General features: G+C 37.3%; 1 protein-coding gene across 1 annotated transcript in view; it reads right to left on the bottom strand.

Moving 5' to 3' along the window:
* Positions 1-20,254: 20,254 nt before the first annotated feature.
* LMBRD1 (LMBR1 domain containing 1) overlaps positions 20,255-27,594 on the bottom strand; it is a 132,057-nt gene continuing 124,717 nt past the window's right edge. The window contains exons 15-16 of the mRNA XM_063442972.1: positions 22,907-22,998; positions 20,255-20,777 (exon numbers count right to left, since the gene is read on the bottom strand). Coding sequence (XP_063299042.1) covers positions 20,667-20,777; positions 22,907-22,998 — 203 coding nt within the window. The 3' untranslated portion in view covers positions 20,255-20,666. The remainder of the gene's footprint in view (positions 20,778-22,906; positions 22,999-27,594) is intronic.

Below are 27,594 nucleotides of genomic sequence, written 5' to 3' on the forward strand. Positions count from 1 at the left end.
GCTATACTTAAATATCTGGTGTAATTAAGATTTTGAAAACATATACTTTGTGTAAGAAATTTTAAGAGTGAAAATGTGCAATATGCCAAATGAGTGCATCACTTTGACATCTTCCTTTTTCTAGTCTTTACAATGTTATTATTGTCACAGGTATTCTCAGCTCAGTAATCAGTTTTTACACAGTATTGCTGTTCTATAATCAGTCATCTTTTGACAGCATCAGGGGACTGTTTATGATTATTTCCTGTCTAAGAGCCAAGATTTTCAACAATGTGCTGCAAATATATTTATTTATTTATTTTTATATATTTTATCTAGTTTAAAGGCATATGACAAATAAGAATAAAAAAATATTCACAGATCATAAAATATGTCCTCTAAATAAAATGATGCTCCACCATGAAAGTTGTTTTATTTTATAAAGAAAGAACAATGAGAACAGTTTAATTATACTGAACAGAAGCATAGAATCACAACAAGGCTACTTATGTGCACTGTGAGAGAACATCAGTTAGTTATTATAGACCAGGGATAGGCAACCTTCGGCACTCCAGATGTTAAGGACTACGTCTCTCGTCTTATAGCCAGGATGCTGGCAAAGCAGCAATGGAGATGTAGTCCATAACATATGGAGTGCCTGAAGGTTGCCTACCTCTGTTATAGATTGTTTCAAAGTTGTGGAAAAGTTGTTCAAAGACAAATACTGTTGATAAATAAGCAAATATGTTACCTAATTATCTCCATTACTGTTCTAAAACATAAGCATTCTCATTTTGCTCTGTTTGTTTTTTATTTATGTATTTATTTTTTTACAATTATTTTTGCTACATTTCCTGCTTTGTTTGCACAGCCCTAGCCACACCTCCCCAGGCGGTGAACCACACAATACTGATTTGTAAATATTCTGAAGCATTTAACCAGAGAAATAACATTTATAACTACTATTATATATCACACATTTCATGGGGACCTAATACAATCGAAAAGTTGCAGTTCGTTTAAAATCACATAAATTACTTATTATTGTAATTGATATTGTTTGTAAAGTATACATAAATACATAAGCATGGCTTTTCCTTGTATTCATGTATAAAAAGGTAAAGCTGCTTATAGCAATAAGGTAATATTCAAAATATAATAAACTTGTTTGAGTGATATGTTTCCAGATCCGTCATGTGGTCAGTTAGAAAATCGCTGATTGTGCTGATGTCATCAAAATGGGCCAAGTCAGAAACAGAAGAGTAATTTAAAATGCAGTCCTTTAGGAATCCGGGTAGTGATATTAATTGGAATCTTGAATGTTTTTTTCATTAAACAATGTGGTTTGCACACTAAAACTAAGTAATAACCAAAATGAAAGTACAGGTGTAACACAGAGAATTACTTAATTAATAATACATTTGAAATTGAAGAGTGCCATCTTCATTTCAGAAAAAGGTGAATGCTAACTATCTTTTCATACACACACTTGAAATGCTAATAAGGGTGCTGAGGATGTGTTAATTAACCAACGGGGATGCTGAAATTGACAGAGCAGCACTGCTAATGCCATTCGAATGCCAATTACTATGGGTCATTTGTGAAGATGTCAAAAAGGCTTATGTTCATATTGTATCTCTTTCTTCACATTTCTGTGGGAGATGTTGAAATATACATATTCAAATGAAATTATTGAAAATCTATGACTAGTTAACCAACTTTATTTTCTCACATCATCTTAAGAAGCGGAAGGAAAACTGTATGAACAGCATGAAATGGTTGATTAATAAAGTATATGTTCAGAGTGACTGCTTTTATGTTTATGTTACTATGAATAAAAAAAGTCTAACAGTTCTAATGGGGGCATACTTAGTGCTATAACAAAAGGTAAGCCCCTGTCGATAGAGAGCAGCTTCATGAAAGATATAATGCACCATAAGATTTCACTGCAGTCTCTAGCAAATAATTAGCATATTAGCATATTAGCATACACAGCACACACTACCACATAACATAGCTTACAGGCAAATAATTCCAAGGGCATCACAAACCACACAAAGACCACATGCATTTTCCTTAAAGGGACACTATAGGCAACCAGACCACTTCAGCTCAATTAAATGGTCTGGGTGCATATTCCCAGGTCCCTTAACCCTGCAAAGCTAATTATTGCAGTTTTTTTTTATAAACGGCAATAATTAGCTTTGTGGGCTAACTCCACCTCTAGTGACTGTCTACCGAACAGCCAGTAGAGTGACTTTTGGGTCGTTATGCAACTTTTGGCTGCCTAACTGATGCTGACCGTCCTCACGCTATCCATGAGGACATCCAGCGACACCGGACCTCCATAGGAAAAAATTGTATAATGGGGAAATCCTAATGCAAGTGCGGCGATTGCGGAGAAGCTAAGGTGAACTGGAGCCAGCACCGAGGGACATCGTGGCTGGATGGAAGTGACAGAAGGGTAGTTACTAGAACTCTGTAGCATTAAGAATAAATGTTTGTATTCTAATTTTATAGTGTTCCTTAAAGACATACATATGCTACAAACTCCATTTTGGTTCAAAGGAAAAAAAAGAAGACTCTGTGAATCAACTGACCTTTAAAATAAATATCTAGTAGATGCTTACTCTACTGTTACAGTAAGCACAGTACAGTATATTTTTTGTGTATTTTATTGATCACAATATCTGTTGTGCACATCAATGCAAGGCTATGGAAGTGGAGTTCAAATAAACATAATTTCTTTGCTCACACATGCTTTAGAATATTAGCAAAGCTGTATTGCTAAACGTGATTCATTTAATCTCAAAGTTATAATGGAAAACTGCTACACATGCTTTGGAATTGTTAATCTGAACCTTGAATCCCCCAAAGCTACACATTTAAATATTTCTCATTCCCCTCCCACTGTTGACTTCTTATCAGTGCAAAACAGTGCAGACCCCAAGGTCACCATCCTTCGGGCACCAATAAAAATCTTTTATGTCATGATGTCACCACCCTGCACAGTATGGCCCAAGAGATCTTATTGATTTCTTTGAATATTTTGAAGATAAACATTAATCAGGCAAGAGGGTTCTTGAATTACAAACAACTTAATTGAACTTAACTGAACTCTGTGCTCTAATTAGATAGCAGAGTAACATCCAAATAATGATTACACAGTAATTCACAGTAACATTTTGTAATATACTATTACATTAATTAAGAAAACTAAATGAAAAAAAAAATGCGTTAGAGACATGGTTGAAAAAGGAAGAAGTTCACAGTATGAAAGCCCCTGGTTTGGTAATGGAGTGTCGGACCAAAAATTATTATTATGTATTACCTGATATTGGTGCCATACACCAATTTGAGTTTTCAGTCATTTGTAAGAGTCATATTATAAACTGTTGCACTTTATACACCTTAACTTCATGCTAGGGATGTAGGTAATATATTGCTGCCATACCCTATGAATTAACTGATTTGTTAACTTTATCAAAGAAGGTTATGTAAACATAAGTCAAGCCTTATAAATTTCATCCTATGCTGGTATTGTTGATTAGCTACCATTCTTCCCAAGCAAATTACTGCTCGCTTCCTTAAACGTAATCTGTCCAAAACAGAACTGCCTTCCTCCCTCCAAGTTAATGGTCTAGCTGTTCTCTTTGACTCCGACCTATCTTTGTTCTTGCCACTATCCTCTCTCGCCTTGACTACTGCAATCCACTTCTATGTGGTCTTTCATGATCCCAACTTACCCCGTTACAGTATATAATTATTGCAGTGGGAAGGCTCATCTTCCTGTCCGCCCGCAACTTCCATGTCTTCCCCGTCTGTCAGTTCCTGCATTGGCTTCCATTTAGATATAGGGCTCAATTTAAAATTCTGGTTCTTGCTTTTAAATATCTACATAATGCTGCTCCAACCTACCTATCCTCCCTAATACACAAGTATGTCCCGTCTAGACTCCTACGCTCTGCCGAAGACCTCTGTTCATACTCCAGCTCTGATGCTCGCCTTCAAGACTTTTCTAGGGTTGCACCTTTCCTGTGGAATTCAATTACATTCTCCGTTAGACATTAACCCAGTCTCCATTAATTTAAAAAATCATTGAAAACTCACTTACCATATACTCAGGATTGCATATCAATTAAACTGTTAATAGCTTAACCCTCGTCCATGATTCCTTTCCTTCAACAGCCATATAGTAAATACTATTCTAGCAATGTACTTGTCTACCTTACCTTACCTTTTGTGTCACTTTACCCCACTCCCTCTAGCATGTTAGCTCACTGAGCTGGGCCCTCAACCCCTCTGTTCCTGTGTGCCCTACTTGTCTGGGTACAATTACGTATTTGTTCATTCATCCATTCAGTGGCGTACTAAGGGGGAGGGGGGGGGCGGCCCGCCCCGGGTGCCACTGACTAGGGGGGTGCCATGACGTCCAGTGTCATGTGTCACCCCCCCATCATTACGCTGCGGCGGCTGCGCACAGCCGCAGCACCTTTGCGCCCGGCGGGACTTAATTCAAGGAGAAGGGGGAGGAGTGTTGCGGGCCGCGACGTCGCGCAACATGATGACGTCGTGCGCAGCGCCGTCAGCCCGCCTTCACGGATATTCAGGCGGTCAAGGCATCATCAAAATGTGAGTAGTCATTTTATGTGATGGGGCTAAATTAATTAAAAGGGGGGTGGATAATGGATTAATTAAAGAAGGGGAGGGAGGTTTAATTAAAGGGGTGAGGATTAATTAAGGGGGGTGTATTAATTAATTAAGGGGGGGTGTATTAATTAATGGGGTGAGTATTAATTAAGGGGGTGTGGATTAATTAAGGGGGGTGTGAGGATTAATTAAGGGGGTGTATTAATTAAGGGGAGTGTGGATTAATTAAGGGGGCTGTATTAAGGGGGGTGTATTATTTAAGGGGGGTGTGGATTAATTAAGGGGGGTGTATTAATTAATTAAGGGGGGTGTATTAATTAATGGGGGTGAGTATTAATTAAGGGGGTGTATTAAGGGGGTGTGGATTAATTAAGGGGGGTGTGAGGATTAATTAAGGGGGTGTATTAATTAAGGGGGGTGTGGATTAATTAAGGGGGCTGTATTAATTAAGGGGGGAGTGAGGATTAATTAAGGGGGGTGTATTAATTAATGGGGGTGAGTATTAATTAAGGGGGTGTATTAAGGGTGTGTGGATTAATTAAGGGGGGTGTGAGGATTAATTAAGGGGGTGTATTAATTAAAGGGTGTGTGGATTAATTAAGGGGGTGTATTAATTAAGGGGGAGGGAGGATTAATTAAGGGGGCTGTATTAATTAAGGGGGAGTGAGGATTAATTAAGGGATGTGTATTAATTTAGGGGGGTGTATTAATTAAGGGGAGTGAGGATTAATTAAGGGGGTGTATTAATTAATGGGGGTGAGTATTAATTAAGGGGTTGTATTAAGGGGTGTGGATTAATTAAGGGGGGTGTGAGGATTAATTAAGGGGGTGTATTAATTAAGGGGGGTGTGGATTAATTAAGGGGGGTGTATTAATTAAGGGGGGTGTATTAATTAAGGGGGAGTGAGGATTAATTAAGGGGGGTGGATTAATTAAGGGGCAGTGAGGATTAATTAAGGGGGTGTATTAATTAAGGGGGGGTGTGGATTAATTAAGGGGGTGTATTAATTAAGGGGGGTGTGTATTAATTAAGGGGAGTGTATTAATTAAGGGAAAGTGAGGATTAATTAAGGGGGTGTATTAATTAAGGGGAGTGAGGATTAATTAAAGGGGTGTATTAATTAATGGGGTGTATTAATTAAGGGGGGTGTATTAATTAAGGGGGGTATATTAATTAAGGGGCAGTGAGGATTAATCAAGGGGTGTGTGTATTAATTGAGGGGGGTGTATTAATTAAGGGGGGTGTGGATTATTTAAGGGGGTGTATTAATTAAGGGGCAGTGAGGATTAATCAAGGGGTGTGAGTATTAATTGAGGGGGATGTATTAATTGAGGGGGATGTATTAATTAAGGGGGGTGTATTAATTAAGGGGGGTGTATTAATTAAGGGGCAGTGAGGATTAATCAAGGGGTGTGTGTATTAATTGAGGGCGGTGTATTAATTAAGGGGGGTGTATTAAGGGGTGTGTGGATTAATTAAGGGGGGTGTGGATTAATTAAGGGGGGTGTGGATTAATTAAAGGGGGCTGTGGATTAAAGAATTAAAGGGGGAGGTTTAAATAATGGGGGTGCAGGTTTTTTTTGATTAAGGGGGTTGCAGTATTCTATTTATTAAGGGAGGATGTGCACTGCAGATTTTTGTTTTTGTTAAGGGGGTGTGCAGGGTTTTTATAAGGGGGGTGTGCAGGTTTTTTGTTATTAAGAGGGGTTGTGCACGTTTTTGTTTTTTATTAAGGGGGTGTGCAGGGTTTTTTATTAAGGGGGTGTGCAGGATTTTTATGTGTAGGGAGTGAATGAAATTTATGTGATCGGGGTGCAGGGTTTTTATATGAAGGGCGAGACAAGGGGCTTTGTAGAAAGGGGCAGGGCAGGAGTTTTCTAGAAGGTTCTCACCAGCCCCTTTCTACAAAAGCACTGGTCCTCCCCCTTCTACAAAACTGGCGCATTTTACAAATTTTACAAGCAGTTTACAAATGTGTGCAATAAATATTATTGAAAACATTGAAAAAAATGTGGGTGTTTTCTTACATTTTTATTATGGGGGGGGGGGAGGGCTGCCACACTCAGGGTCCCCCCCGGGTGCCAAATGCTCTAGGTACGCCCCTGCATCCATTGTACAGTGCTGTGGAATTTGTTTCTGCTTTATAAATAATCATCATCATAATAATAATACAATTGTACCAAAGAGCTAAAACAGGTAAAAGAGCAAACCAAAGGTAGAAGGATAATTTTCAAAATTGACACTACAGGCTGGTATAAAGGGATACTGGAAGAAGTAACCAATGTTAAACGCATAAAAGACTGATGAAGCTGACAAACGAAAATACCGACAGGATAAAAAAACAATCAATTTAAAAAAAAACTACAAGCCAGAAACAGCTATAATAGAAATCAGCAAGATCAGACAAGCTAATGATAAATAGTGAGATAATGAAAGAAGGGGAAAGAACTTGATTTCTGCGTTGTACTCACTAAAGTCTCTCTGTGGTCCTACGATAGTAGTCATGCTGTTTACTGGTACATTTTATGAGGGGTTATAAGTAATAAAACCTCACTCACAAATGCATGAGTAATTCCCCTAGATATACATTATAAAACTGACGGATTAGAAGAGTTATTTACTACAGTGAAAACAATGACTTCCAGGAAATTCCTGAACCCCTGAACCGATCTGGGTGATTTTTTATATGTTGTTCACCCAGATTGGGGCTATCAGGGGATATGTTTGGGGCTATTTTGGGGCTATCATGGGGATATGTTTGATTTTAGGGTACTTTCTGAACTTTGTGAAAACGTGTTTTGTCTGCCTGGAGATAATTGAGTTACTTACAGGACTTATACTCAATTATCTCCCACGCAGATGGGAGGGATTGTGTGCTGTACATGGGTGTGTCACAGACTGTTTGTTTGTTCTGATTGGTTTATGTCCTTTGTGTTCCTGTGCCCCATCAGGTCCAGGGGGTGTTCCTCTGGCATGGACAATTGTATAAAAGGCCAGTGTGTCCCATTAAACTTGAGATTTCTGCTTACACTCCAAAACTGAGATTTGCTCCTGTGTCTGCTGTTCCAGATTGCAGGAGATTCAAAGGGGAAAGTCCTTGTAAGGACTAGAGCTAATTCCCCATTCGGTTCCAGAGTTCCCAGGACTGAGTATGGTCCAGTGCCTGGAGGTATCAGAGCTAATTTCCCCTTCGGCTCCAAGAGGAAAGTGGCAGTTGCAGGGCCCCAGTCAAGCTACAGCGACTGAGGGCAAGAAGTGCTGCGGTTTGTCCCCTGCTCCAGCTAGGAAGAGGTCCTTTGGCGGAGGTGCCCAGTCGGGGTGCCAGGTGATCCGTTACAGTAATTATGTCTTAAAACATAAAGATATTTCTGTCCCAGACCTACTCATTCATTGTAAGTGAAATTTTCCAACACGCCTGCTTGTTTGTACATATTGAGACCCTTGCAATGATCACTTGTGACTGAGGATTACAGTTCTTGATGCCTACAGAGATGAGCCTTCCTGTGCAATTAAGAACAGATTTAAATTCAGAGCTCTTTTTTTTTGCAAGCAGATGTTTCATTTACAACAGCGTTAGATTTAAAGTTCTCTGTTGTTTATTTTCAACTGTTTTAAACTGCGCAATTGTCCGCCTGGAGTTTTAATTTGTTGAACCTCTAGTTCCACAGTATCACCAGCTTTAAGAAGTGACACAGAGAGCAGATGCCTCCTAAACTCTCACAATTTCTAAGTATGTCCCAGTTTTCTCAGAGTGCCCTAAACCTTACAGCCAGACAAACGATTTTACTGCTCATCACATTGAGAAATGTTTTAACCTTGTTTTCCTTCTAAATCCACTTGAAAATACTGAAAACACAAAGCATTCACTATAAGCTTACCACTGTTCACCTGTTTCATCAAACTGTCCCACAGGCCCAGTAAAAACAGATGTGATGAGGTTTTTCCCAATTACTAGAATTCTGGCAGAAGCTGCAATGCCCTCGCTTAACTTTTCTATTTTCCCTCAACTTTTGCAGTCAAGCAGTAAAGAAAGATGTGAAATGTCTATATTTCGATTTCTTTTGCTTGGCTTCCAAGTTGCATGCAACTGGTAATTAACTGTTTACAATAAAACGAACATGATGAAAGGTTAATGTGTAGCGATGTTTCTTTTGGAACAGAAGCATGCGTAATAACAACTAAATTTACTGGCACACAATAATGAAACCATCCCATAATATGCTGCGATCATACACGATTGGAAAGAAGGTGTCTTGGCAGAGGACTCGATTGGACATAAATCAACAAAAGTTTTGTTCATTGTATGAACAGGCAAATTATAAATGTTAAATTATAAATGCACCACAGACAGTTCTAGGAATACAAAACATTTAGTTCCAGCCAATGTGGATGTCAGCACCTCTCATACTTGGTCAGCTCGAAGCAAAAGCTGTAAAGACCTTGCAAAGTCAAGCAAGCGGCTAGAATTTTTTCCCGTGTTTCCTGAACTATCCTAACCATACTGCATGTGTAATAATTGCAAAATGACAATATAGTAAGTAAATAAATGAATAACATAACGATAGTTTCCATTTACTTTGGGACTTCGACTTAAAAAAATCCATGAATATTACAAAACAGGAATTATGATAATGTTTGTTTTCCCTCCCATGCACTCTATGTTGATTGTTTGGAAATTGACTGACTTGTCACAAACAGTGAAATATGCAATTAAAATGTGAAATTCCATCAACCATCCTCAAATTTGATATTATAATGGCTACCTATTGCTGTCACAGCCATCAATAATACATACGACATGCAAAACACATTGGCATCAACCTTGTTGCATTTTGCATATACAAATATAATAGGATGGAGATATAATCAGACCTCAACAAACAGTGTCTGGCATTATAATATATACATGTTGAAAATCTTCCTGTGCATCCAAAGTATCAATTATTCATCCCAGTTCTAATAATGAATGAAATTTCTATTAACAACAGATTTTCCAAAATGCTTATTGATAGCACTTTTACCCCGTTCTTTGTAGGCTCGGTCCTTGTATACTATTGCGATTTTGTTCTCCTTTCTAATCTCAAGCCCTTACCTTTCCTACTTTATTAAAGGGAAACTCCAGTGCCAGGAAAACAATCCGTTTTCCTGGTACTGCAGGTGCCCTCTCCCTCCCTCCCACCCACCAATCCCCGGTTGCTGAAGGGGTGAAAACCCCTTCAGTAACTTACCAGAGGCAGCGACATGTCCCATGTCGCTGCTTCTTCCTCCGCCGCCGCTCCTCCCAGTGATTGCGTCGGACGGTGGGCGAGACTGATCCCGTCCACCGGCCGGGGAGACCTAATGCTTTTCAATGCTTTCCTATGGGTAAATGAGCGACGCTGGAGGTCCTCACACAGCATGAGGACGTCCAGCGACGCTCTAACACAGGTTTCCTGAGCTAGGGACACGGAAGAGCCCTCTAGTGGCTGTCTAGTAGACAGCCACTAGAGGTGGAGTTAACCCTGCAAGGTAATTATTGCAGTTTATAAAAAAACTGCAATAATTGCACTTGCAGGGTTAAGAGTTGTGGGAGTTGGCACTCAGACCACTCCAATGGGCAGAAGTGGTCTGGGTGCCTGGAGTGTCCCTTTAACTACTCAATCTTTTCAGGCCAATATTCAAAATCTTCTGTTACCACAAAATGTCTTAAATACTATCATTTGATCTTGCCCATCTCTCCTAACACTAATTTTAACATCCTCAAAAGTGCAACAGTTCAGTCAACAGAATTCCATGTAAGACTAGGTTCTGTGTAAGTCAAGATGCTGTTACAGAGGTGGGAGCTGTACAAGGTAGAGTGTAGTACCATACATGGTGCAAAGAGATAGACAGATCTATGGTGAACAGAATCATTAAAAGACTGTCTACGATGTGTATCCTTTATAGTGTTTATTCACAGCAACATTTACCCAGCCTTACGACCCCCTTTAAGTCCAAGACCCTATTAAGCCAACAAGATCATGGACTGCTGATAGGTTAACAAAGTTGGGCAAAAGGTTTTTAACCCCTTAAGGACCAAACTTCTGGAATAAAAGGGAATCATGACATGTCACGTGTCCTTAAGGGGTTAAAGTGATGCATGGGAATTTTTTTTACAAAAGAATGACTGCCTCAATATGGCCCACTTATAATTAGTATAAGGTTATTTATTTATTTTTTAACTTAATTTTTATTGTTTCAGAAAAAAAATCGTGAGTTGGGTGCAGAAAGGTGGAAAGAGTGGGGGTGGGGAAGTAAAGCGAATACACTGTGGCATACATCCATATAATTTCTTTATTATTATTATTTTTATTATTATCGCCATTTATATAGCACCAACAGATTACGTAGCGCTTTACAATATTATGAGAGGGGATTTAACTATAAATAGGACAATTACAAATAAACTTACGGGAACAATAGGTTGAAGAGGACCCCACTCAATCGAGCTTACATTCTATAGGAGGTGGGGTGTAAAACACATTAGGACATGAATTTGCAGTCAAAAAAGGTGGGCTGCCCTTTAGGAGAGGGCAAGAGACAGGCATGTGAGGTAGAGGTTAGTCTTGGAGGCCATAAGCTTTCCTAATGAGATGGGTTTTAAGGCACTTCTTAAAAGATGCAAGACTAGGGGAGAGTCTGATGGCGGTAGGCAGGCTTTTCCATAAGAAGGGAGCCGCCCACGAGAAGTCCTGCAAGCATGAGTTGGCCGTACCGGTGCGGACAACGGACAGGAGGTGGTCATGGGCAGAGCAGAGAGACCGAGAAGGGACATACCTATGGATCTGTGAGGAGATATAAGAGGGGCTAGAGTTGTTCAGTGCTTTATAGGTGTGAGTTAGTACCTTGAATTGACTCCTATAGCATACAGGAAGCCAATGTAAGGACTGGCAGAGGGATGAGGTGCGAGAGAAACGACTAGAGAGGAAAATCAGTCTAGCAGCAGCGTTCATTGCGGACTGTAGGGGCTTTTGGGAAGACCAGTCAGGAGAGGGTTACAATAATCCATGCAGGAAATTACTAGAGCATGGACAAGCTCCTTGGTAGCAAGAAAGGGGCTGATGCGGGCTATGTTTTTAAGATGGAATCTACAGTATTTGGCAACATGCTGGATGTGAGGCTCAAAGGTGAGACCAGAGTCAAGTATGACGCCAAGACAGCGCGCTTGCAAGGATGGACTGATGTGGGTACCACAAACTTGAAGGGAGAGCGAAAGAGGAGGATCAGTATTAGGAGGAGGAAAGACAAGGAGCTCAGTTTTAGAGAGATTGAGTTTCATTTATGACATGGTGTTTTATTTAATAGTATTTTTCCTCAATATGTTAACAGTGTTATGGGCATAGATGTCTGATTACTGGTATATAAAGAATGCTTGGAATGTTTGGGAAAGCCGATATGCTTCTTGATATAATTTTGGTGTCTTTTAGTCTACATCGTCATATTTTTGTTTTGCATTTTGGTATCTTGCTTACAATCAAGTTTTTTTTTTTTCTTTACCATTTAATGGATTTAAAAAATCATAAGTTCAATACTAGTTGTTGGGGCACCTTCATGTGGCATAGTTGGTGATTACCCAAGCCTTGGTGACATTATAATCTAAATTTTAATAAAGACAACAGTGAATATTTGTTTTATCCTACTTTATTGTTACCCCTCAGCAGAAAACAAAGCATAAGTAACAAAGACTAAAAACAACCAACCAGCAAAACGAGCAGTGAACAAAACACTTAGTATACCCCTATATCATCCGCTTTCATTTGTGACAATAATACAGGAAGTCCTATAAAACTTCAGTAACCAGGTTATCAGGAAGTTGGTTTCCAACTCTTGATCAACTTCAGGTGTTAGACCAGCTTTATCAGAGAGTGGAGGATGTGGAGAGTCAGCCCTGAATTTGTTACACAACTCCTTGTTGAGAGCCTTCACATCAAATACTGAATAGGTCAGCAATGTGTCCTGATGGGGCCCATCCAGCGAAGCAAAGGTGTTTTAACAGATGTGGGTCCAAGATAGGTACACCACAGGCATCAAGAATCTCTGACGAAGGCAAACTCCCAATTGTAAGTTTAGCAGAAGGAGGTGGCGTATCTGAGTGGGGCTCACCCATCATGGATTCTCATACAAAATCGATATTCCATCCTGAAATGAATCAACCTCTTTGCATGCTCCTCCAGGAATGCAATGGGGCTCAGCAAACACTATAAAGCTCAAAAGCAGCCATGGAAAGGTGTGCAAAGCAAGATCTTGAATAATATCTGCTGAGAACATGCAGGTCACCGAACTACAGGGAATGAAAGGATGAGAGAGGAGCAAGAACAGAGAATGTTGCAACTGGTCTTTGGAAAAATAAAGTATTGTAAGAATCAAGAGGCAGTAAAAAAACAGCTGGCTCACACAAAAGAAGGAATGAAAAATAATTAATGAAGCCAAATGTCATCAAATAGAATAAAAAAAGAAGGTAAGACAGATCCACAGCTATTCCTAGTATAGAGAACAATCAAAGGGGCGGGAATAAAGAAAAAAAAAAAGCAACATACAACAACATCATCAAAGTAATTAAAGCCAAAGCCACTATGTTGAAATAGACTCTGGGCAATAGCAGCAAACTTCTGGTTTGCTTCTGGGAGGTAACTATAGAGGAAGAAAGCAAATAAGAAGCCTCCAGGCTTGAGTTTAAAATCATTTGCAGTTGTCAATGCTTGTCAAAACAATACGTCACCAATTCTGAAGAATTGTAATAAACATGTAATTTAGAGGTTTACTTAAAAATGGGGAGTCCTTTGCAAACTAGCATACAGATATTACATTATCAGAGTCCGGGTGTGTTGGAAAGGAAATGTAGGTTTGCTTGTAATAACTGGCGGAACTATATCGTGTTCCACAGAATTCCCACTATAATTAAATTAATAAATAAAATGACTACTAGTTTCCTACTGGGAATAACAGGCCTACTAATGTTCTGCAAGGAAATGAAGTGTTAGAGTGAGACAATATATGTGATGAGCTCACTCTTCAATATTGGAAGACCACCTCTGAGCTAGGTTTGTGAGTGTCCGTGTGTGCAAGCAAACGCTCTGCAGAAATAGTGCCTCCTGCTTCACTCTTGCAGTGTCCTGCCAACACCTCTCATGCAGCTTTTAATCAACAATGAAATGGTGCTGTGAGGCTGCAGCCCACGCCCTTGTGTGCTAATTGGGTGAAGGAAAGGATAGCAGCCTGTCCTTTTTGCCCGGGTTAGTAAATATTCTTACAAAGGCCATGTCCTGAGTTTATGTTACATTGATCTCTTGTACAAAACTTCTTATTTTTTCTGTATTATTTTATTTCAAGTTCTAACATTTTCGATTGTGTGTAATTCTATATTAATCAGTCACTATTCTTTTGGCAAAGTTAGTATTTTAATATTCCACTCATTACAGGATATAACAGTAACTATAATTCCCTCAAGTACACATTTTCAACATGCTTACATTATGCTTATGTTTAAAATGTTTTAAGTTTAGAGTGATTTACAATTGCATTTTTAAAACATAATAGGACTGCATATTAGCATTTCCAAGCATACTTTCTGTGTTTTAAATAAAAATAACCACTCTTCTGAAAATGATTGTATAAAATGTTAATTGTCATGTCCAAGTGCTGTCTTGTAATCAGTTTGTAAAATTCATGAATATTAGCATATATGAAGAGGAACTAGACATGGAGATTACGACAATTCAGGCACTCAATTTCTAATTATGCAATGACACAATTAGAAATTTCAGTCAGAGAAATCCAATAAGGATACATCGATCAATTGGCAAAGTGCTTGGCTGGGAGTCTTAAAAAGGTGTTTTTGTCGTCTTTTGTCCCTCAACTTAAGGGGTTGCTTCTGCTTTTTGAAATGGTCATTGTGGTAGGAGTCTGGATGTGCAGTGTTTAACTTGAAACACTGCAAAATAAAATATCTTTTTTTTAATCCCCACCCTACCTCCTGCTCCATTTCTCCCTCTCTTTGCTGGCTATGAGCACATGCATGCAGCACTGAGCCCTTTAAATCCTCTAATCAACGGCTTCTTAATCCCCTTAAGACCGAAGGGGCGTACTATTACACCCTATTTTAAGCGGCTCTAAACGCCGCCGGGCGTAATAGTACGCCCTCAGTTTTTTTTTTACTTACTCCCAGGGAGCCCCCCGCGGCACGGCCGTCCTCCAGCAGCCCCCCCCCCCGGCCATGTGAGAGTGAGGTCCTTGCGAGGACCTCACAATCACATGGCCGGGTTAGCTGCCTGCTGCATTGCCAGCAGGGGGGCTGCCTGTAATGACAGGTAGTCCCCCTGCTGGCTGGAAATAAATTAAATTAAAAGTTAATCAGTGTAAAAAAAAATATATATATATACTTAGATCATGTATATATATTATATATATGATCTAAGTATATATATATACACATATACACACACACACATACACCGTCTAGGTGTATTTTACTATAAATATAGATTAATATCAAATTACACGTAGACTGATACTGATTAAATATATATATAATTTTTGTTATATATATATATATTTATATATAATATATAAAAAAATGTAAATACGTAAAAAAATAAAATAAAAAAATAATTACAAATAAATAATTAAAAAATCTATAGATGTGTGTTATTTCATTCTAACGGTATTGTCATATTAATATATATATATATATATATATTTATATCAAAATACACGTGGAACGAAATAATATATATATCTATATACATAAATATATACGTATATATCACTATATATATACCTATATATAAATAAAAATATTTAGGGAATTTAATTTACTAGCACTATATTTAACCCTATAACTTTCCAAGACACCAAAAAACCTGTACATGGGGGGTACTGTTCTACTCGGGAGACTTCGCTGAACACAAATATTAGTGTTTCAAAACAGTAAAATGTATTACAACGATGATATCGCCAGTAAAAGTGACGTTTTTTGCATTTTTCACGTACAAACAGCACTTACATGGACGATATTATTGCTGCAGTACTTTTTACTGTTTTGAAACACAAATATTTGTGTTCAGCAAAGTCTCCCGAGTACCCCCCATGTACAGGTTTTTTGGTGTTTTCAAAAGTTACAGCGTCAAATATAAGGCTTGTGTTTCATTTTTTTCACATTTAATTCGCCAGATTGGTTACGTTGCCTTTGAGACCCTATGGTAGCCCAAGAATGAAAATTACCCCTATGATGGCATACCATTTGCAATAGTAGACAACCCAAGGTATTGCAAATGGGGTATGTCCAGTCTTTTTTAGTAGCCACTTAGTCACAAACACTGGCCAAAATTGGCGTTTTTTGCATTTTTCACACACAAACAAATACGAACGCTAACTTTGGCCAGTGTTTGTGACCAAATGACTACTAAAAAAGACTGGACATACCCCATTTGCAATACATTGGGTTGTCTACTATTGCAAATGGTAAGCCATTATGGGTGTAAATTTTATTCCTGGGCTACTATACAGTCCCAAAGGCAACGTAACCAATCTGGCGAATTTCAATTTCATATGTAACGTGCTATATTTGACCCTGTAACTTCCCAAAACACCATAAAACCTGTACATAGGGGGTACTGTTTTACACATGAGACTTTGCTGAATACAAATCAGTGTATTTTATTGCAGTAAAAGCAAACAGTATTATGACATTGACAGTTAAAATGTCATGTAGAACTAAAAAAATAACAAAATGTCTTATTTTCTCCCATTTATTTCATATTAAATTATGTCTCATAGCTAAATAGTTGATATTAAATGAAAGCACTGTTTCCCCTGAATAAAATTATACATAATAAGGGGGGTGCATTTAATATGAAAGAGGTGAATTACGGTTGGACAGACGTATAGCGCAAATGCCAGGTTTTGTTTACGTTTTGTTCACAAGGCTCAGTCCTTAAGGGGTTAAGAGACACCTTTGATTGGACTTTGATGCAGCTCTCATGATGCCAGACAGGGGTGTGGCTAGCAGCACCAGGGAGCATTGCCAGGCGCTGGTTTGAGGTAAGTAAGGTTTCCTTTAAATTGTGTTTATTTTAGGGTGGGGGGCATATAGAATAATGCCAATAGGGCATTATTCTAGATCTTACCAAAACTGTTGAAGAAATCCTTTAATGACAAAATGAATCAGCATAGTCAAATACGGTGAATTCTATTTTTGGTCATCTAGGGAAAAAAAGAAAGTTTTTGCATTTAAAGTGTATAACTGAGAAAGTAACACATATACTTTTTATATACACTACAATATCTAATCTCAATTTTGTAAGTAATAGACCTGTCATCAACAACTTTCTATATACTCAATTAAATTCTATCAACTATTTTCAGAAGTTTTTTTGGTTTTTTTTTACATTTCATCTGAATTGAAAGACAGCCAAACTTGATAAACAAGCTGGCTGTTTGATGAGAAAAAAAACAAAAAACTTCAGAAGCACTTTTATCAATCTTTTTTTTGACTAACCAGGTTAGTCATTAAAATAGAAATAAATAACAAGGAGACATCTGTCTGCTATTTTGGGGTCAAGTAGGAATTTTTTCCTAGTTTGTTGCAAAATTGGAAGCACTTCAGACTTTTTTTTTTTTTGCCTTCATTTGGCTCAACAGCAAAAACATATATGAGGAAGGCTGAACTTAATGGACGCAAGTCTCTTTTAAAGACATCTATGGAGCAAATATGAACCCCTTATTTACTGCCCAGTCACTAATTGTAATAAATATTCATATGTGAGGGTGATTGGAGTGACTCTTTATGTATGTATATATCTTCTAATATAAAATTACTCACGTAATATTATTATTGGTATTTATATAGCGCCAACTAATTCCACGGCGCTTTGCAATATAATGAAGGGGGGGGGGGGGCGAATTTACAATACATGAGACAATTACACAGTGACACAGGAACAATAGGTAGATGAGGACCCTGCTCAAACGAGCTTACAGTCTAGATGAGGTGGGGTACAAATATACAACAGGGCAGTAAGGGTGACAGCCACCAAACAAATATACTGCAATATCATCCAAAAATATCCATACGCAATCAGACAATCTTTAAAAAAAACAAAAAAAACCAATTATTCTACTCACAATGCAAACAGCAATACATATGTCAAAAACATAACAGCTGATATAAGCTTAACGATGTTACAGAGAGATAGCAAGAGATCTTCGATGGAGAGTAAGCGTCTTTATCCAGTCAGGAAAACAGCAGAGACCGAACAGAAAGTGGTCCTTTTCCTACTTTTTTTTTCTTCTTTTACAGACATGACTATAATGACATCAGAACTTTTAGCTAAAACTTTGGTCATATAAGGACATATATAAAGACCATTTTATTATATACCACATTCCAGACTTCTCATGGTACAGCATAGCAAATTACCATCCATACCGAATATAAATATAGAATATTTAATATTCTACACTAATCACATTCAAGTGGGGGACCACATTAAATGATTGGAGCTATTGAATAAATACACGTGGGAACTTTTTGTCCTCTGTTGTGGTCAGTTGATCGGTGTTCTAAATAGAATAAATAGGAGGTAAAGTCTCATCTTTTGGGGAGCCCTGGTCTATTCAGATGTCAATTATTCACTATATGTATAACACTATTCTAACTGTGGAAAATATATAATACACATTATTTTTTCTACACTAATATAAATATAACAGATCAGGCCACTAAAAAGATAATATCAAGGGAAATAACCACAGCTTAAGCAAAACCTTGATTACCAATATGTTATTAGTATTAAAGGATAAACAATATTTGTTTGTTTTTTGCCTTTAATATACTGTTTAAAGGGACACTCTGGGCACCAAAACAACTTTAATGCATTTGATATATTTTGGCCTCATTAATATGCTGTATATGATTTTTTTTTTGCATGCTCAAGGCTTTTTGCACAAAATGAATACATATTCTGCAGAATGCTCCTCATGCCAGAAAGACTTCTTTATCATATGTATGCACACAGTCTCAGCCCCCACAGCATTGAGTGAGCGTTTAATCCACACTTTTGCTGCAGACATTCATATAAATTACAAACAGGTAGTGATATCCACAGTGTATGCCTCACTGGGTGTCCTCTCCTTCTAATGCAGGTTTGTTTTGTTGTTCAGATCATTCATTAGTAGCAATACACCATGTGACGGAGCACTGTGCATACCTTTTTGATAAAGTGTGGGGGAATGGGTAAAGGTACAGGCTTATGGTGCAGCATTCTGCAAAACATTACTTCATTTTATGCAAAACCTATAAAGATATGAGTGTGCAATAATATAGAATATTAATGAGGCCAAAATCTATCAAATGAATTAAAGTAGTTCAGACTTTTAAGTCACAGATCTAATATTTAAATAAGATCACGCTTAGATTTTGTTTCCTTTTAAGAAACAGTTGAGATTGTGTTGTTATAGAGGTAAACTAGTATGACTAATATGTCCTAAAAAAAATGTCCCTGAACATTCTGGGTCACACTTTGTGCACACATACACTAAAGCAGCCATATTGGTAATGGCTAAATACAGATAAAAATGAATTGCATGATGTTAAAGCGACAAATGTTAAAGTGACAAATATTAAAGCGACAAATGTTAAAGCGACAAGGGTTAAAACGACAAATGTTACTATTTCTGTGACTGATGAGACCACTAAAGCGACTGACCATAGCATTAAAGCGACTGCTCATTGCCTGAAAGCGAATAACAGATATCTAGCATGACCATTGTTTACAATGCCTAGGCCCTGACATGTCTATACAGCTACTAAAATCCTAGCATGCGACATCTGTACAGCTAGTGTAGAACATGACCAAGCCTTATAACCGTATAAATCTACTTGGCTTACCTGATCAAGCATTGTAACATTTTGTGTACCTAACTAACTTGGACAAAGGATCTGTCATTTTTGCTAACCCTTATTTGCTACGGTTTTGCATAAGTTCACACTCATACTTTTTCTCTTATATAAAAAAAAAGAGGCATTACTAATCTGGAAATGTGACACAATACTGTTGTATTTATCCGAAGCTGTAACCCATTCGAACATTTTCCCTGTTTTCTCTTCTGTACCCTATCTCATATGCCTTCAATAAAAAACAGATTGACAAAAAATGAATTGCAACTTAAAAATTAATGCTATGAATTGTTAAATATTTGACAAAATTTGATGTCTGCTGACTATTTTGTTCACTTTTATTGAGTCCACTTTTTTTCCATTACTGCATAGCAGATACTGGAGCTATGACCACGTCACAAATACATTTCTTCACTGTGGGAGCAGAGAACAGACATGATTCTGCTTCCTTTATTTCACTGATGGAAGTATTTGGATTCTATGCCTCTGATGCATGAAATGAATGCAGGCTTTGGCACAGTTTACTATGTTGGCTCCAACTTTACATCTTTAGCCCACATGCATTGGTGCTACTCAGTCTCAAGTGCCATCCTGGTCCTGTGCTATCAAAAGCTTCAAACCAAACTGTTGGAGCGTTAACAAATTCCAGAGTAGTAACATTTTATTAGAATTTCAGTAGATGTGAATATGGAAAAAAAAACTGCCCGATATCTGGAATATTATGTTTTATTGACAATAGAAAAATATTCAGAAATGGTTAAAGAAAGGTTTCAAAATGTTAATAAAAATAAACCTGGAACCTTACTTCTAAATTAGTGTTCCACAAGAGAAAGCAGTCCACGCCAAAGAAATCAAACTGGAAATCAAAAGCTGTAGAATAGCCGTGTTATTGGCATTAAGTATTTCAGTGCATAGCATGTAAAAACCCAAATTTCAACTGCTCTTTTTATATACAATATGTTGTACATTTATTTTAAATAACAGTCAGTAAAACCAAGTTATATACACATATTTAATCAGCAAATCTAAATAAAATTTTACATTTGCATTTTGTCACTCCATTCCAAAATCAAATAAGTAGCATTCGGTACAAAAAGGTTGTCATTTCAAAACGAAATAGGTTTAAGCGTATGGAATATCATCATCACTTAGGTCAGAATCATCTTCTTCCACTTCTTCAATTACAGATTTCTTGCCTTTGCAACATGATACAATAAAGCCAATAATAAACACCTGCAGAAGAAGCAAATATTGAATTAGCCTTTAAAAATGATTCATTATTTGTTGCAAAATATAAAGAATATTAGCTAGTGGGCAAACTGTTGTAAAATAAAAAAAATAAAAAAAAATCTACAATATTACATGTAGCCTAATTAACACTATAAAAAAGTATTTACTTAATTTTATCGAACTGCTATATATTCACTTTATAGGGTATAGCGAAAGAAAACAGGGAGTACTTTTTAATATCAATTTTTTATTGCAGACATTAATAATATTTGATAATAAATGTTTATACTTTTCTACAAAGAGGTTTGCTAAATGTATTGCTGGTTTTGTTCTTAAATTAAAATAATTCCATAATTAATCTATATACAAGCATGTATTGGAACTTTTCAATTATCAGACAGCAGAATACATAAATAAAACTTGCAATAAAAGAAAACTCTGTGCGGTCTTTATTGGTCATTAGGATAAATACAATAATGCAATCTCTTCAACTCAATGTAGTTTATATGCTTTGAATATATCTAGGAGTAAACCCATTGAGAGTCTGAGCAAATATCCTGGAAAAAAAAAAGCCCACCTTAGCTTTAATATATTATTTTACCCATTTGTATTATCATCAGTCATTTGTCTCTAATTTAAACATAACACTACAGTTCTGGATGTTGAAAAAAGTACAACGTTCAGTAATAAAAAAAATAAAATAAGCAAAATTAATTATATATATATATATATATATATATATATATATATATATATATATATATATATATATATATATATATAAACATATGTATGATATTCTCTCTTACGTGTCCTGTGGTATTTAAAAAAAAAAAAAAAAAAATAGAATAAGCTTTTAATTTCTTAGTTAAATAAAAAATACATTTCAGTATATACAAAATACAGGGTTGTTAAAAAGTTACTTTAACCCTTTGGAGTGGGGGAATTTCTCTGTGTAATATGTACTATTGGGGATGATGGCGGAGGACCCCATGCTCCGACTGTAGTAAAATGTAATTTCTTTTTTTTTTTTTATCACAGAAAAGTCTGTGATTGGACCATTTGTCATCTCATACAGCATGTGTGCGCTCCAGGGTTGCAAGGGCAGGGAGGGAAGTAGGTGGGTTTACATAAAAAATTGCCACCTGCCGCCCCCCCCCCCCCCCCATGTAATGACATCACAATGTCCTACCCACATGATTTGCCCATGTCATAATATCACATGTGTCCCATCCCCGAAGGACTGCTTCAACAGCAATCTGGGCGTCTGACCAATATTAATGCTCTTTGTTGGGTCTCATTTGCCCAGACTCCAGTAAAGCCGCTACATGCTGCTCATAAGCATGCACAGCCCATTTTATTATGTGTGTGTTAGGAAATTCTTTCCCTGTGTTATTTTTTTTATTGTTAGGTAAGTGAACATTTGTTAAAATGTTGAGTGGATGTGTGGTGTGGGTGTGTGTGTGTGTTGTGTAGGATGGATAAAAGTGTTGTAGGTGTGTGTGAAGTGTATGTTCTGGCTTTCTGTGCATGATGTAAAAGGCTGTGTAATGTGTGTATAGCTGTGAGTGTCTGCATGTGGGTAGCGGTGAGTGGTATTTGTAGCAATGTGAGTAGCTGTGAGTGATATGTTTGGGCCGCTGTGAGTGTTATGTGTGGTAATGTGTGATGTGTGGAAAATGCATGTGGGAAGTAGTTCAATTTCCATTTAGTACAAGATGTGAAAGGACATTCAAGTTAGCTCTCCCTCAGCCCAATATAGGGTTTAACCCCTTAAGGACCAAACTTCTGGAATAAAATGGAATCATGACATGTCACACATGTCATGTGTCCTTAAGGGGTTAAAGGCATCAGTCAGGGATAGGGGCTGTTGTGGGTGGCAGGAGCTTAAGTGGTAGGTTAAGGGCAGTAGTGTGGTGGTTAAGACCTGTAGTGGTGGGACATGGGCTGTATTGGGGGATTAAAACCTTTAGTGGGGGGTAAGGGTCAAGAGTAGGGGGTTAGGACCTGTAGTGGGGGTGGTTTGGGGCAATGGTAGGGGGCTATGGACAATCTAGGAGGAACTAAGTGTTGAATTGTTGAAACCTGTTCCACTTTTTTATAATTAAACATTCCAGAAGATTTATACATACCACAATGAAAGCCCAGTTTCCAAAGTAATAGATAGAACTGAAAAACCAGAACTTGTGGAGGAAGAGGTATGTTCTAGTGACTGTGCATTGATCTGCGGAGAAATAAAAGAATATTGTTTTTTTTTTCAATTTAGCACTGACTGATCCAAAAAATAATTTAACCATTAATGTATATACAGTGTTTTTGCAGCGGACTCTGCTTAAAAATGTTCGCCATAACCTAAAGGCAAATTTTAGCCTCCATTTCATTAATGACTTTAAAAGAATGACTTTTAAATCTATTAATATCATAAAATTTAGTACATGTTTGGGAACTGTGTATAGCGATCAATACAAGCATGAGTGATAATTTGTACTGTATAAAAAAAGCATAAATAAAAATACAACCCCAAATATACATAAGTATGCACATTCCCCAACATCCTTAGCCATGAAACAAGGCTGATGACATCATGTAAAACAGAATATGATGTATTCCAAAATACATACTCCTGAATTCCTAAACCTAGTACATGCAAAAGAAATACAAATAACAGTACAAATGATTAAGTTATCCTTTATTAGAAACCAGTTTTATACATATCCAAAGTGTAAGCCACAATAAGAATCTCCTTCCAAAGTTACAAGTATATCAAAAGAAATATGTTTGGAATGAGATGTATTTGCTGCAAATCCCAATAAACAGCAACAAGCTTTTACCAAACGACATACATCTGGTACTGTACTTTTAAGCCTATGGTTAAAAGTAAATCAAGAGTAGCAAAAACATTTGTAATATGCACCAAAATAGATACACACATTCAGCTAGCAATGACTGTATGTTAGCATTCTATTAACCCCATAACCACCGCAGATGTACTAGGTACGTCCAGAAAAAAAAACCTGGTTGTTAAGTACAGCGAACGTACCTAGTATGTCCGCGGCAAAAAATTACCTATGTAGGTGGTCCTCGTTTTGCGACCTGTTTTACGATGGCTTGCACTTACGACCAGCTCTCTCCTCGCAGGGTGGTAAGTGCGAGCCTTCGTGGTTATTAGAGGGATTCCCTGCTCTGCTGCGTTCTTCTATGTTCAGGGATATTTCTCTGAACATAGACGAACGCAACAGAGCAGGGAATCCCTCTAATCTATGTTCTACAAAAGACTGGACATACCCCATTTAGAATACCGTGGGTTGTCTACATTTACAAATGGTGTGCCATGATGTGGTTAATTCACATTCCTGGGCTACCATATAGTCTCAAAAGGCAACATAGAGCCAGCACACCAATCTGGCAAACTGAAATGGTCAAGCCCTATATTGACCCTGTAACTTTCCAAAACACAGCAAAACCTGTACATGGGGGGTATTGTTATACTCGGGAGACTTCGCTGAACACAAATATGACTTTTTCAAAATAGTAAAACATATCACAGCAAAGATATAGTCAATGAAAGTGAAGTTTTTTGCATTTTTCACACACAAACAGCACTTTCACTGATGATATTATTGTTGTGATACGTTTTACTGTTTTGAAACACTAATATTTGTGTTCAGCGAAGTCTCCCAAATATAACAGTACCCCCCTATGTACAGGGTTTATAGTGTTTTTGAAAGTTACAGGGTCAATATAAGGCTTGATTTTCAGTTTTTTCACATTGAAATTTGCCAGATTGGTTAGGTTGCTTTTGAGAGTGTATGGTAGCCTCGGAATGAGAATTGCCCCCATGATGGCATACCATTTGCAAAAAAAGACAACCCAAGGTATTGCAAATGGGGTATGTTCAGTCTTTTTTAGTAGCCACTTAGTCACAAACACTGGCCAAAGTAAGCATTCATAATTGTTTTTTGCATTTTTAACACACAAACAAATCTAAATGCTAATTTTGGCCAGCGTTCGTGACTAAGTGGCTACTAAAAAAGACTGGACATACCTCATATTGAATACCCTGGGTTGTCTACTTAAAAAAAATAAAAAAAATATGTACATGTGAGGTGTGATTCAGAGATTTGTGACAGGTAAAAGTGTTACAATGTCACTATTGATAAATTTTAAAAATATATATTTTGAAACAGCAATGTCCTACTTGTACTTCTAGCCCTATAATTTTACAAAAAAAGCTAAGAACGTGTTAACATTGGGTATTTCTAAACTCAGGACAAAATTTAGAAACTATTCGCAGGGGAATTTTTGGGCGATTGTAGGGTCAATGTTAGACAAAGTGTGTTTTATTAAATGTTTTCATTATATTTATAATTGTTTTTATAGTAAATTATATGATATGATGTAAATAGTGGCATCTTTAGAAAGACCATAATGGCGAGAAAAACAGTATGTAATATGTGTAGGTACAGTAAATGAGTAAGATGAAAATTACAGCTAAACACAAACACGGCACCAATGTAAAAACAGGCCTGGTCCTTAACGGTAAGAAAATTGAAAAACGGTCTCGTCACTAAGGGCTTAAAGGAACATTCCAAACACTTTAAACTCTACAGCCTGCTTGAGAAAGGTTTGACAAATTACCTGGGGTCCATTGGGCACCCAGCACCACCACTTTTATTCATGGAAGTCCTACATTGAGCTAAGCCTGGCATTATAATGAGGTGTTAAGATGACAATCTGAGCCAATAGGCCAGCCCTGCACATGGGTTAGCTAAATGGAGCTAAAAACTCTTTGCAGGAGCTTACAAGCACCAAGCACACGCCATGTCAATTTTATTCTAAAATGGTTTCAATACTTACACTTGGAGGAACCAGGGCATTCCTGGAACTGCAACCAATAGTCTTTTTCAAATAATACATGCAGTAATCAGTGTGTTTTACAATACTGGCCATGCTAGTGAGAATAGGAAGCTAAACATTTCTAATAAAGATCATTGTTTTAAAAATATATATATAGTTTACATTCTGGGATTTATACTTGAACTGCTATTTTAATAATAAAAACTAGAGATTTAAAAGCAACTAGACTAGTGTAGGATTTTTCCAGCTAAAATACAATTTAACTTGTGAATACTGGAACTGGTAGCAGATAATTGGTTTTTATGTGTGTTATCCCCTCCAAGATCAATGTGTTGTGCCGGCTATGCAAGTCACCTTTACTTCATTGCAGTTTTACACTTTATTTTCTATCACTTCGCTGTCTAGTAATTGGTTATTTGCAAAACATCTTTCATAACAACATATATAATCTTTTCTTCTACACATTGATGCAACATTCTGCCATTTCATTTCCTACAGCTGTTTATATGGCCTTGAAGTATGGGGCTTATATGAAAGTGTGTGTGTGTGTATATGTATATATATATATCTATCTATCTATAGATAGATAGATAGATAGATATACCATCGTTGAATAATCAAAGGACTTATTTTGTAGTCAACAGAGTTGTGGTGAGGAAAAAAGTGTGGATGAAAACCCCTTCCACCTGAAGTAAATGGATAGTTAATATATTGCTAAACACAAATACACACACCAGTCACGCCACCAAAACTCTGTTGGTATGTACTTTACAAGTAACGCCAAGCCTCCATGGCAAGCCAGTAACCTATCTCATGCTGATGAGTTGAAATAACAATGAAACCGCTGTCCATGAGTGGTTTACTGGCTTAGCTCCTCTTCCTGAATTGTGTTTCAAAGTTGTTGTATGCAGCAGACACATACTCCAAGGGGCCAGCAGGGTAGATTAAATGACCATCAAGGCCCACTGGGCATTTTCTGCAGAACCCACCACCTTCCACCTGAAATCCTAAACCTCCCACTAGTGGGCGGTAGGGACCAGGTTGACTACCCCTGGTTTAAAATTATCATGATGAATGTTTGTTCTGTGAACTGTAATATTTGAATAGAAATTGTTTTATTTTTAAACTACAAAATAAGTCCTTTGATTATTCAACCATGGCGCATATTTTATATATATATATATATATATATATATATATATATATATATATATATATAAATACACACACACACGTACGTATAAATATACATATAAATGGAGAATATATGCAAAAAATGAGATGAAGCAGTAAATAACTGGACAGAAAAATTAGGGGTTAACCCATAGAATAAACTAGTAACAAAAAAACAAAAAGACTGAACTGTCCAGTGACCACACAGTATGATCAAAATACTGAGTAACAAATAGCTACATAGAATGTAGCAAAACCTCAGCTGTTTGTAGCTAAAGTCCCGGACCTGTAAGAAGCATATAACTAAAGCTTTGAAAAGCCGCTTACAGGTGAAACTCGCGTCGGGGCTTTCTCTCGTGTAGCTCCTCGTTGCAAGCTTTGCCACTTTGATTTAGCTAGACGTAGACTTTTTGAGCACTAGATAGAACCTTAGAATTGATTCAGGTTCTTTAGTTATATGCTTCTTACAGGTCCGGGATTCGGGACTTTATACAAACCAGCGTTCTTAGACAGATAGACGTGATTATCTAGCAAGCTTAGAATCTTGAGGACCTCTAATACTATTTCTTTGGGCACGTCCTAGCTGAGCACACTTGCCATTATTGTACCTATTTCTAGGCTGTAACAGGGATTTGCAGCCAAGCTAGTTATACCTGGTTTCGGCCAGTTCAGCCTACTGCCCCTACAGGGCTAAGAGATTTATATATACCCACTATTTAGCTGTCTATTTTTTCAGTTATTTATACCACTAGTACAGCAAATAGACTTTAGTGATATATACTTTCTCTCT

Source organism: Pelobates fuscus, chromosome 2 (assembly GCF_036172605.1).
Source record: "Pelobates fuscus isolate aPelFus1 chromosome 2, aPelFus1.pri, whole genome shotgun sequence".
NCBI lineage: Eukaryota > Metazoa > Chordata > Amphibia > Anura > Pelobatidae > Pelobates > Pelobates fuscus.